The sequence below is a fragment of the Mus caroli genome, unplaced genomic scaffold (genome assembly GCF_978045245.1).
Source record: "Mus caroli unplaced genomic scaffold, Mus_caroli_1 scaffold_8, whole genome shotgun sequence".
Classification (NCBI taxonomy): domain Eukaryota; kingdom Metazoa; phylum Chordata; class Mammalia; order Rodentia; family Muridae; genus Mus; species Mus caroli.
This window is the reverse complement of record NW_028227263.1, coordinates 132,664,395-132,678,002: the sequence shown is the minus strand read 5'-3', so window position 1 is coordinate 132,678,002 and position 13,608 is coordinate 132,664,395. Positions and strand designations below refer to the sequence as shown.

The following is a 13,608-nucleotide window of genomic DNA, read 5'->3' as shown; positions in this document are numbered from 1 at the left end:
TGAGAATTGAACCCTGCTTCTCAGAGAGAGCAGTATATACTTCTGACAGCTTAGCCATCTCTGTAGCCCTGTGCCTTCAATTGTTGATTTAGGTACCACAGAGAGATTAGAAGACTGTTTAGCTAAGTTTTGAAGTCATTAGCCAAGGAAGCTATATGTAGCCCTTCTCCAATTACATACAATGGTACTTCTGCAGTCTAGCATCTCTTAGGATACATATGTTTTCTGCAGGGCATCTCATCTAGTAGGCTGAGAGGAAACTGTTCTGTTCTGCTTCTCAGGGTGAGGCTAAGCATGATTTCCTAGAGAGTCACAATGACACTATGCTCACTGTTACTAGGTGCCCACCTCTGTCTGCAGTGAAAGCTGCCTTCCAGGATTCAGCCAAGTGCCCAGACTGGGAGCCCCCCACTGCTGTTTTGATTGCAGACCATGCCCTGAGGGACAATTTGCAGACCAAAGAGGTAAGGGCATATGGACTTGGGATCTGAAGGACAAACAGAGCACTGTGAGCCTGCTGTATTTCTCCATTGTCTTAGTTACTGTTCTACTGCTGTGCAAGTAAACTATGACCAAGATAGCTTCTAAAATAAGAGCAATGATCTGGGGGTTTACTTAAAGTTTTAGAGGCTGTATCTATGACCATCACAACAGGAAACACTGCAATAGGCAGGCAGGCATGGTACTACAGCAGTAACTGAGAGCTTATATGCTGATCCACAGGCCACAGTGGTTATCTCAGTAGATGAGAATTATCTGCAGGGGCAGAGATGTAGAGAGTGGGCATGGTCTGGAATTTTGAACCCTCAAAGACCACAATCAGAAACATCAACAATCCACCACCTGCAGTCTATCAACTAGGAATCAAGCATTCAAATATATGAGCTATAGGGATAATTCTCATCTACTGAGGTTAAAAACCACTGCACCCATCTACTGAGATGTTACACAATCTCTGCTTTATGTGGACATTAGGAAGGAGCACCATTGAGCATTTTAATTTAATTTTATTTTTATTTATTATTTTTTATTCACTTTTCATCACATTCACTGCCCTCCTCCTCCCAGTCACCCTCTCCCACAATCCTTCCACCATTCCCTTCTCCTCAGAGTGGGTGGGGTCTCCCTGGGTATGCCCCTACCATGTCACATCAAGTTTCGGTAAGCTATACATATCCTTTCCCATTGAGGCCACACAAGGTAGCCCAGCTACAAGAACATATCTCATGTCTAGGCAACAGCTTTTGGAATAGCTCTCACTCCAGTTGTTCAGGACCACATGAAAACCTAGCTGCATATCTGGTATATAAGTACAAGGAGCCCTAGATCCAGTCTGAGTATGTTCTTTGGTTGTTGGTTCAAGTCTATAAAAGCCCCAAGGGTCCATGTGTAGTTTATTCTGTTGGATGCCAATCTAGACTACTATACCCAGCAAAACACTCAATCACCATAGATGGAGAAAACAAAATACTTCAAGACAAAGCCAAATTAAAAGAAAATCTATCCACAAATTCAGCCCTATAGAAAATACAACCCAAGGAGGGTAAGTACATTAAGAAAATACAGGAAATAAGTAATTCCATACTTGCAAAAACAAGGGAAGCACACATAGACACACATATACACAGACACACAGACACAAACATACTAACACTACCAAGATCAAAATAACAGGAAATAACAATCACTTGTCATTAATATCGATCAACATCAATGAACTCAATCTCCCCAATAAAATGGCACAAAATAACAAAATGGATGTGAAAATAGAATCCATCATTCTGCTACATGCAAGAAATACACTTCAACATTAAAGATAACTACTACGTAAGAGTAGAGGGCTGAAAAAAATGTTTTCAAAGAAAATGGACTCAAGAAACAAGCTGGAGTAGCCATTCTAATATCTAATAAAATAGATTTTCAACCAAAATTAATCAAAAGAGACATATAAGGACATTTCTTACTCATCAAAGGAAAAAAATCTACCAAGGTAATATCTCAGTTCTGAATGTCTATGCCCCAAACACAATGGCACCCACATTTGTAAAATAAATATTGCTAAAGTTTACATCACACATTGAACTCCACACATTAATAGTAGGAGACTTCAATAGCCCACTCTCAGCAATTGACAGGTCATCTGGACAAAAACTAATGAGAAATAGCAGAACTAATAGATATTATGAATCAAATGGTCCTAATATTTCACCGGGACACAAAAGAATATACCTTCTTCTCAACACCTCATGGATCCTTCTCCAAAGTTGACCATATAGTTGGTAACAAAGCAAGCATCAACAGGTATAAGAAAATCAAAATAATGCCCTGTATCTTCTCAGACCATCACAGTTTAAAGCTGGACTTCAACAACAAAACACAAGAAAACTTACACACTCATGGAAATTGAACAACTTTCTACTCTCTACTCTCTGGGACATGGAAAAAAAAGAAAGAAATTAAAGACTTCTAGAATTCAATGAAAATAAAGGCACAAGATACCCAAATTTATGGGACACAATGAAAGCAGTGCTAAGAGAAATATTCATACCACTAAATACCTTAATAAGAAATGAGAAAGCTCTCATACTAGCAATTTAAAAGTATACCTGAAAGCTCTAGAAAAAAAAAGACTTGAGCACACCAAAGCAGAGTAGAAGGCAGGAAATAATCAAAATCATGGCTAATATCAATCACTTAGAAACAAAGAAAACAACACAAAATTGAATTGGTTCTTTGAGAAAACCAAGAGGATAAAAAAGCCCTTAGCCAAACTAACCAAAAGACAGTGAGTATATCCAAATAAACAAAACCAGAAATGAAAGGGGAACCCTAACAACAGACACTGAGGAAATTCAGAGAATTGTTAGGTCTTACTTCAGAAGACGGTAGTCCACAAAATTGGAAAATCTTAATGAAATGGATGATTTTCTACACAGATAACACTAACCAAAGTTAAAGTTAACCCAGACCAGATAAACTACTTAAATACTCCCATAACACCTAAAGAAATAGAAGCAGTCATTAAAATTCTCCCAACTCCCCCCTCCCCTAAAAAAGCCCTGGGCCAGATAGTGTTTGTGTAGAATTCTACTGGACTTTCAAAGAAGAGCCAATATTCTTCCAACTATTCCATAACAAAGAGAATGCTACTCTTATAATTGGTCTTAAGTAAGTGCTTTATTAAATAGGATAGGTGAATAATGAAGTGCTTTGTTGAGTAGGACAAGTGAATGATCCATAATTGCACAACCCAATGAAATGTCTAATAGCAAACACTGCTTACCCTTTGTCCCCATATCAATAAACATAGTGTCACTGGATAAGAGTGCTGCAGGCCTTGAATCCCAGCACTGGGAGCAGAGTCTATCTCATCTTTATAAGTGATTTTGAAAGCAGCCTGGTCTACAGAGTGAGTCTGAGAATGGCCAAGGCAATACCCACAGAAATCCTGTCTTGAAAAAATGAAAAACATAAAAAAATTAAAAGAACCATGGCATAAGCTACTTCCACAAGTGTCTACAAACCTTATAAAAACACTTGACTTCCATGCAGACTGATGAATTTCACTTGCTTTTCAAACTCTTTTAAGTGGTATTGCATCATGGTTGTTCTGTGTGACTTCCTTCTTTCTCTGTATTAGTTGGGTTCATCTCAGAGGTTGAATGGCAACAGACCACCATATTCTGGGCTGTTTTTATATAGAACCTACTCCTTTACACGCTGAAAACTGGAAATGCAAAGCCAAGCTGTCCCCAGGATGTTTTTCCTGAAGGGTATGGAGGGGAGATATGTGTGTATGCATGTGTCCCTCTGACTTATTGTGAAATATAATCCCATTTTGAGATACTGAGGAAAAGGATTTTTAAAAATGAATTTGGAGGGTATAATTCAGTCTAAAACATTTGTTAAGATAAATTTTTCTATTGGAGAGAAAAATTAAGCACTAAAAAGTTCACATAAGAGAAAATTCTTGTGGCTGAGCAGTGTAGTCTCCAGGTTCAGTTGGAGATCCTGTCTCAACAACTAATAAAGAGAGGGTCTGTAGAGATGGTTCAGCAGTTAGGAGTACCCACATGATGACTCATAACCATCTGTAACTCCAGTTACAAAGAATGTAATGACATCTTCTGACTTCTGCAGTTACCAGGATACATAATGTGCATACATACAATACATACAGACAGACAAAACACTCAACAAGTGAAATAAAGTAAATCATTCCATATATATATATATATATATATATATATATATATATATATATATATATGAGCATACTCAACATATTTGTTGAGACAACTGAAATGGGTTCAAACACTCTGTCAACTTTGACAACCTGAGTTTATCTCCTGAGACTCACATATTGGAAGGATAGGACTAGATTCCTGAAAGTTGTCCTGGCCTGCAAAGGCACACCAAGGCATGCCTGAGCTCACACACAGACATACAATGTATACAAAATGAATAAATATGTAATATATAAACAAATAAAATAAATAAGTTTGATTAAAAAATAATAATGTGTGCGAAATGATTGAGAAACAATATCTGATGACAATCTCTGGTCTCCATGTGCATCCACACCATACATGTATGAACATACAAACATGCAGACACACACCGCAATTCAAATAAGTTATGTAAAGTAGTACAGTTTTTCTAACCACAACACTTAAGAGGGTAAGGAAGGAGGCTGAGAAATTGAAGGTAATCTGAGTCTCAACCAGTACAAAGCCAGGCTGAGTTACAGGAGACACTGTTTTAAGGCAAAAACAAAACCCTCAAATAATATATATATATACATATATATATATGTATATATATATATATATATATATGGAGAGAGAGAGAGAGAGAGAGAGAGAGAGAGAGAACAAATTTGTCTTTGTGCCTCTGCATGTAATATTACCAATTCTAAACCTGGACATTAATAATAAGTCATAAATACATTAATTCATGAAAAAACTGCAAGAACAATTAGCACTTAGGACACATTCCTTTAGAGCTAGTGTAGTTCCTATTGTATTACAGATATTGTGTCCTTGTGTCTCCCATAGACATGAAAAGATGTCTTCTGTGCCCCAAGGAGCAGTACTCGAGTCATACCAGAGACCATTGCCTGCCCAGAACAGAGATCTTCCTGGCCTTTGAGGAACCATTGGGATTCATTTTGGCTTTGGTGGCACTCTTGCTGACTGGTCTGGCTGTTATGGTTCTTGGAGTATTCCTGAAGCATCGAGACACACCTGTGGTCAGAGCCAACAACAGAACTCTCAGCTACTTCCTCCTGATCTCTCTTTCCCTGTGTGCCCTGTGTGCTTTGCTCTTCCTTGGGAGACCCACTGTCACCACCTGCCTCCTCCGTCAGACCACCTTTGCTGTGGTATTCACAGTGGCTGTCTCCTCTGTTCTGGCCAAAACTCTCACAGTGGTCCTGGCCTTCAGAGTCACCAGGCCAGGGAGCAGGATCCAGGTATGCCTTAGCCCCAGTGCTTCGACCTCCGTGGTCCTCATTGCTTCCTTAATACAAGTTGTTCTTTGTGGGGTGTGGTTGGTGACTTCCCCACCATTCCCAGAAAGGGATATGATCTCAGAGCCCCAGCACATTGTCATCCAGTGCCAGGAAGGCTCTGGTGCCACCTTCTTCTGTGTGCTGGGCTACTTGGGTTTCCTGGCAGGGGGTACCTTCTCTGTGGCTTTTCTAGCCAGGGGCCTTCCAGATGTCTTCAATGAGACCAAGTTCCTCACCTTCAGCATGCTGCTCTTCTGCAGTGTCTGGACAGCCTTCCTTCCCCTGTACCACAGTGCCCGGGGAAAGTCCACTGTGGCTGTAGAGATCTTCTCCATCCTGGCCTCCACTGCTGGGCTTCTGGGTGGCATCTTCATCCCCAAGTGCTACATCATCTTACTGAAACCTGAGAAGAACACCCCTGCCTGGCTAAGGCAAGACCACCAGGTTCAGCAAGAAAAAAAGGGTGAGATGCCCCAGAGAATGCATGTCCCCAAATCACCACCAAAAAGCCTCAAGATCTAGTCCTCAGGGGAGTCATCAAGACCAAGTGAATGATTTCAGCTCACTGTTTGTATGTGGAGCAAACGATATTTAAAAGACAGATCAAGATTAAACTGAGATACTTAGAACAAAAGAAGTGACTATTGGGTTTAGAATGGGTTTATAGACTGTCACTGACTATTCTCTCCATATGTATTGCTAAAAGTCATCACAGTTAAGAAACTTGGAAAGGTGAGCTTAGAATATTGTTCAATGGGTAAAAACGCTTGTCAGTAAGCATGGCAATTTGTGTGTGATCCTAGGACACACATGGTGGATGTAGTGAAATGACATCACTGATTTTTTTTCTCAGACATCTGCTTGTAAACAACAGCACACTCCTCACATGCATACATACAAAACATCAACGCAAAGGTGGGATAATGAAGCAATGATGATGATAATGTCAAGGGCTGCTGAGGGTGTGTAAAATTGACAGGCAGTTGTTGATCTGATAATCTGTTTGGTTGATTTGGGGGGTTTGGGTTTGGGGGGTTGTTTTGAGGTTTGTTTGTTTGTTTGTTTATGAGAGTAGGAGTACTGGTGATTGAACCTTTCACTGACAATTCCTTCAGAGACTTATCATGTGACTGAGCAATCTCGCTTTTAGATATATACTCAAGAAAAATAAATCATGTCTGTAAAGACTGTTAACAAAACTTCAGAGAAGCATTATTTATATAATAAAAGTTGCATGAATCTAAATGCTTATCAGTTAATGAATGTTTTGTAAGACTTACTCAATGACAATGGCATTATTTGTAAATAAGTATTAAGCATAAGTAGTAGAATACTGTTTAATATACAGTTAAGTATTGAAAATTTTATACTGAGTTAAGGAAGTCAATCAAAATAATATATTTTAATATTCCATTTAATGAAATATTCTGATGAAGTAAACCGGTTCATAGCAGCACACATTAGACTACAGGTTTCTTGACTTGTATGGAGGGGAGGGAGGAGTGAAGACTAAAGTATGAAGTGTTTATTTCTGAGGTGTGAAGTTCTAAAAGTGACTTTGTGGGACTAGAGAGATAGCTCAGTGTTCCAGAATACTTACTTTTCCTCCAGAGGACTCCAATTGGCAGCACAACCCATACCAGGCAGCTCATATCCACCTGTAGTTACAGCTCTAGGGATCCAACAGGTCTGGCCTCTGTGAGCACATGTGCTCATACTGACACTTACACTTAATTAAAATAAATAAAATTATTTGGTATTTGTTGTAAAATAATATGAATATATATTTAAGACAAGTTATTTGTCATCTGCTTTTATTTATTTTGGGCAGCATCTTTCCACAACATCCACATTGGCTTCAAACTTGTAGCAATCTTGCTGTTTCAGCCTTCCAAGTGCAGGTATTTTAGGTGTGCTCCCACATCTGGAAAATTACACAATGTAAATGAATGAATTATACTATATGTAAATTATGTCTCAATAAAGCTAGTATTTTTAAAAGAATTATCAATCAAATACAGAATGTGACCTTTCTTTATATTCTGACTTATAAAAATAGATCAAATTATTGAAAGTTGATGTTAAATAACTATAGGCTGAAATATAATAGGCTGGTGAACTGGAGTTTTTGCTGATATTTCTATTTCTTTTTAATTTTATATTTATTGATTGATAGACTGGTGTGTTTCTGTGTGCTCCTTCTGTGTTTGTTTCCATGTTTGGGGATATGCAAATGCCATACTACATATGTGTGAGTCAAATAGAAATGGAAGAAGTAAGTTTTCTTCTTCAATCACTGGGACTTGAGGATGTAATAAAGGTCCTCAGGCTTAGCAGCAGGTGTGTTTGCTTACTAAGTTACTGAGCCAATTTTTTAATCTGTTTTTAACTTCAAGAATGGAATTATGGTGATGTTAGGAAATTATATTTATTATTTGGAGTAACAGAGTTTGGAATTTATCTTTTTATATAAAAATTACCTATTGTGTACATATGAAATGTGTGTGTGTGTGTGTGTGTGTGTGTGTGTGTGTGTGTGTGTGTGTGTGTGTGCTTGCCATGGTTCCCATGTGGAATAGAGGACAACTTTGTAGAGCTGGTTCTCTCCTCCTACCTTTATATGAGTTCTTGGGATCAAATGCAGGTCATCAGATTTGTGTACTAAGTAAATGTATCTGCTGAAGCATCTAGCCAAACTTAGAATTTGTTAACTTTTTCTGGATTTTTTACCCCATTTTGCTTAATTTATTATTATTTTATTTATTTTAATCTCTATATTACATCCGACTATAGTTTTCCCCTACTTCTGCTCCTCCTAGTGCCTGTCCCTAATTTCCCCTCTCTCCCAGATCCATTATTATCCTTTCAGAAATGGGCAGACCTTACAAGGATATCAACCAAACATCATATATCACATTGCTGTAAGACTAAACACATTTCTTCATATTAAGCCTGGATGAGGCAAACAAGTAAGAGAGGGAAAGGGTCCAAAGAACAGGAAAAAGAACCAGAGCATCCTCTATTTCTACTGTTAGGGGTCTCACAAGGACACCAAGCTACACATCCACAAAATACATGCAGAGGACCTGGGTCAATTTCATGCAGAATCCCTGGTTGGTGGTTCACTCACTGTAAGCCTCTTTGAGATCAGATTAGTTGATTCTGTGTGTTTTCTTGTGTGTCCTTGACCACTCTGTCTCCTACAATCCTTCATCCTGCTCTTCTGAGGGATTCCCTGAGCTCCACCTAATGTTTGGCTGTATGTTGTTCTCTGCATCTATTTCCATCAATTGCTGGATGAAGCCCCCTGATGATGATTATGCTATGTTTCTGTCTGCAAGTATAGCAAAGTATTATTAGGAATAATTTAATTGACTTTCCATCAATTTTATTTGGTTCTATCCTAGGTCTCTGGGTAACCAGCCTCTGGTTAAGTGCCTTGAGGCACACAGAAATGGCCACTTCCCTCCACTGAGGACTCCCAACCACCAGTGTTCTGCAAAATGCTCTAACTGCCTTAAAAGCCAGACCTAGCAGGCCCTGGCCTACAGAGTAAAAGGCTCAAGATCAGAACGTGAAATCCAACCAATTTTGAGCTTGTTCCCAGCTCTGGACTTGAAAACCCACAATCCACACCTGGAAATCTCCACCATAGAAAGCTCTATAACAGTGAATAGTTTAATCTTCTCTGAGCTCCCAGCAGGATGGGCTTCTAACCACCTGCCAGAGCTCTCTGGATTTGCAAATGAAACACACACACACACACACCCACACACACACACATGCAATGTTATTACTAGGTCAATGGTTGGGCACTTCCAAACCTCCCCAGGGCTAGCACACACTCCCCTCTAGTATTCTTGAATTAATATTTGCTAAGTCTATATATATATTTTTTGGAAAACATTATTTTTCTTTAATAGTAAAATATATGCTGTAGAAAACTTGAAAAAGGCAGGATACAAAATACAGTAAATATGACTGAGAACCTTCTAGAAAACCAGGACAATCCAATAGCATGCTCCCCTGCCCCTGCCCTCCATGCCTCTCAACCATGTATGTAGAAAATCAGGCCAACCTCGGAGCCCTGAACCCCACACACCTCCACTTGAAAATGAGCCCTCTCTAAGGTCTCTGGGGTGGCTCAGCAGCACAGCAGTGCTTCTCTACCAGACCTAAGGCCATGGGTTTGAGTCCCAGGTACTGAAAAAGAAAGAGGGGGAGGGGGTGTTAAAAGATTTTAAAATGAATCATGAGGTAGCTATGATGCCTATTCCTAAATGTGTGAACGGGGCCTTCCAGAGGCTTGATGACGAGCCTGAGGTGAGCCAGATTACAGATAACCCCAGCTCAGGAAGCCCCAAGGTCCTAGCTTCCTTTCCTTGACACTTCCAGTTCCCTCATGCCTGATGAATTTACATGCTTCAGTTTGCTTGTAAGGTCACTCTCCAAGCTAGGTTAGGCTCCAGAGATGGATGGGTGACGCCCTCACATTCACCAATCCATGGATTCTTTGGGACAAGCCCTAACAATAACTATGCAGTGGGGCAGGCCCTTGCACAGGATTTTCTCTGCTTCCTGACCCTCCCAGCCTAGCCCTTGCACCTCAAGCACTCTGAGCTTAGGCATGGTGAGGCAGGAGGACACAATCTGAGCAGGTGTGGGCATTTCTGGGGTGATAAGGGGACCCTGGAAGCACAAACTCTCCAGGACAGGCATTCCCTCCAGGAAGACCAGGCCCTGGGCTGAGAGGCCCCCAACGGTCAGCCGAATCTTGCGCACATCTCGAAGGTGGCGGCTGATGGCCAGCAGGGTGCTGTCAGCTGACAGGGTGCACCCCAGCACCTCAAGCCTTTGCAGGTAGCTAAGCTCCTGCAGGCTGGCATCTAGCCCGGTCTCAGTGACCCGGTAGGTGCCGCCCAGCACCAGCGAGCGCAGGGCTCTGAAGCGGGTAAGGCCCTGAAGATGCTCATCACGGAAGGCCGGCACTCGGTCCAGCACGATGCATTCCAGCAGAGGCAGCACCGTGGGGTCCTGCTCTTTCTGCAACCAGATCATGGAGATTTCGCAGCTGTGCAGCTCCAGGGTCCTCAGTGTACTAGGGAGACTGGTGATAGGCACCATGCTCAGGTCAGCCACGTGCAGGCACAGGCGCTTCAGACTGGAGCATTTCTGACCCAGGGCCCGCATCAAGGCGGGGGACAGCTGTGGGGCCTGAGAGCCAGAAAACAGGTAGCCGCCCATGCGCAACAAGTGGAGCCGGGACGCCATGTACTGGCGCAGGAGGTGCCACATGACTTTCGGCCGCATCGTGTAGAGCGTCAGGTCGACGTGTCGCCATAGCCACCGGTCATCCACTACCTTCTTCCAGCGGTGACAGACCCTGGAGGAGTGGACCGGCCGTTAGAACGACCCCGGCCCGCTGGGACCGGATCCGCATCTCCTGCCGAGCCCATGCCCGGCTCTTTCCCCCGAGGAGCGGGGCCGCACCTGGAGATGCGGATCCGGTCCCGGACAGGGAGGTAAGAGAAGATCTCCAAGAGCACCAAGTCTCGCTAAGTCTATATTTATCTCTTCTACTCTATACCTAATTAGGGGAGTGGCCCCTAGGGCCACTTTCCCGGATTTTTACATGTTGGCAGGCCTTTAAGTTTCATCTTTCTGCTTCCCCATCATGGGAATTCTGTCTGTTCTTCCCCCTCTGTCCCTTGCCCACACAATCTAAAAGTCCTGGCTCCATCTCCCTGCCCAGCTATTTGCTGTAAGACAATTCTTGATTACTAATCAAAGTCAGCTGGGGGCAGGGACCCTCAGCATCTGGAAGCATGACTTTTCAGAGCCAAATTAAGACAAAGCATTAGAACCAATCTCCAACATCTCGCCCTTTCTGTCCATTAAAAAGGCTCTTCTCTCAGACATAAATTGAGCATAACCATAGCAATTATGTAAATTATCAACCATGAAATACAATTAACATCCAGTCCATCATATTTGTCAGTTAGAGAAAGTATTCTACCATCTATCCTGACTTAAAGAGTTTATAATTCTATACCTGAATGGTGTTCTGACTTTAACTTATATTACCATATGAAAACCATCCTTTCTATATCATCTTATTCAATGCTAAATAACTTAGGTTTGATTATGAGATTATAATTAGTCTTCAACCCCATCAGAAATCCAAGAATGAATTAAATGTCACATGAATATATAGGAAGCACAAAAACATAACTTCCAAAACTTAACCAAATTTTAGAGACAGCTGACTACCTGGACAGTCCTCTATTTCTCAAAATATTGGAAGATCTGTCTTCAGCCTTCTGGACCAGGATCATCTAACAGATCTTAAATGAAGCAGGAATTATGAAAGACTAGGTTACTCTGTCTTTGCAAAGCTAATCTGTCAACTCTCCTGCATTGTACATCCTTTCTTGGACAGTATTTTTTTTTTCTTTTTTGCTGTAATGAATAGGGCACTTTTTCTCCAGTAGCTACATTTCCATAACTGGAACAACTCTATATGGAGGTCTTGATGCTCAGCTTCTTCTTTGAACCATGAAGGGGGGTATTATCAGGAGCAGACATGTCTCATAGTCAAATGATCTTTAATAATGAATTAATATTAAATGGCATTCAGTGGATTTCTGATTTCTGGAGACTATCAATCTATGTAACGTATATCTGAACTGTTAAGCAGTTTCTATTTATATTGAAGACACTATTTTAACTAAACCAAAATCTAATATAACCATGCATTTACTATCTAGCCATTAACTTGTGTTACTTAATCAACCTAAACAGATTTACTAGCCCTATCTATGAGTAACAATATTAATTTCAAATTTTGTATCAAGATAAGAAATTCATACCAATGGGGTTATATGATTTTCTGGAGTCCACCTTCTTGAGTTATTTATATATATTGGATATTAGTCCCCTATCTGATTTAGGATAGGTAAAGATCCTATCCCAATCTGTTGGTGGTCTTTTTGTCTTATTGACGGTGTCTTTTGCCTTGCAGAAGCTTTGCAACTTTATGAGGTCCCATTTATCGATTCTCAATCTTACAGCACAAGCCATTGCTGTTCTATTCAGGAATTTTTCCCCTGTACCCATATCTTCGAGGCTTTTCCCTACTTTCTTCTCTATAATTTTCACTGTCTCTGGTTTTACATGGAGTACCTTGATCCACTTAGATTTGACCATAGTATAAGGAGATGAGAATGGATCGATTCACATTCTTCTACATGATAACCACCAGTTGTGCCAGCACCATTTGTTGAAAATGCTGTCTTTTTTACACTGGATGGCTTTTGCTCCCTTGTCAAAGATCAAGTGACCAAAGGTGTGTGGGTTCGTTTCTGGGTTTTCAATTCTGTTCCATTGGTCTACTTGTCTGTCCCTATACCAGTACCATGCAGTTTTTATCACAATTGCTCTGTACTACAGCTTTAGGTCAGGCATGGTGATTCCACCAGAGGTTATTTTATCCTTGAGAAGAGTGTTTGCTATCCTAGGTTTTTTGTTATTCCAGATGAATTTGGAGATTGCCCTTTCTAATTCGTTGAAGAATTGAGTTGGAATTTTGATGGGGATTGCATTGAATCTGTAGATTGCTTTTGGCAAGATAGCAAGTTTTACTATATTGATCCTCCCAATCCATGAGCATGGGAGATCTTTCCATCTTCTGAGATCTTCTTTAATTTCTTTCTTCAGAGCCTTGAAGTTCTTATCATACAGATCTTTCACTTCCTTAGTTAGAGTAACGCCAAGGTATTTTATATTATTTGTGACTATTGAGAAGGGTGTTGTTTCCCTAATTTCTTTCTCAGCCTGTTTATCCTTTGTGTACAGAAAGGCCATTGACTTGTTTGAGTTAATTTTATATCCAGCTACTTCACTGAAGCTGTTTATTAGGCTTAGGAGTTCTCTGGTGGAATTTTTAGGGTCACTTATATATACTATCATATTATCTGCAAAAAATTAATATTTTGACTTCTTCCTTTCCAATTTGTATACCCTTTATCTCCTTTTGTTGTCTAATTGCTCTAGCTAGGACTTGAAGTACAATGTTGAATAGGTAGAGAGAGAGTGGA

The 13,608-nt window shown here is 40.6% G+C and overlaps 2 protein-coding genes across 2 annotated transcripts in view; one reads left to right on the top strand and one right to left on the bottom strand.

Moving 5' to 3' along the window:
• The window catches only part of LOC110297373 (vomeronasal type-2 receptor 26-like), a 31,692-nt gene extending 23,895 nt beyond the window's left edge, over positions 1 to 7,797 (top strand). Inside the window, exons 5-6 of the mRNA XM_021166128.2 lie at positions 341 to 464; positions 5,058 to 7,797. Of these exons, the coding sequence (XP_021021787.2) occupies positions 341 to 464; positions 5,058 to 6,034 (1,101 nt within the window). The 3' untranslated portion in view covers positions 6,035 to 7,797. The remainder of the gene's footprint in view (positions 1 to 340; positions 465 to 5,057) is intronic.
• On the bottom strand, positions 6,548 to 10,877 carry LOC147003569 (F-box/LRR-repeat protein 12-like). Its single transcript, XM_085842253.1, has 3 exons — positions 10,118 to 10,877; positions 9,615 to 9,715; positions 6,548 to 7,436 (listed from the first exon to the last, which is right to left on the bottom strand). Exons 1-2 carry the CDS (start codon positions 10,820 to 10,822, stop codon positions 9,638 to 9,640), a joined length of 783 nt encoding a protein of 260 aa, XP_085698379.1. The 5' UTR covers positions 10,823 to 10,877; the 3' UTR covers positions 6,548 to 7,436; positions 9,615 to 9,637.
• Between the last annotated feature and the right edge of the window lie 2,731 nt (positions 10,878 to 13,608).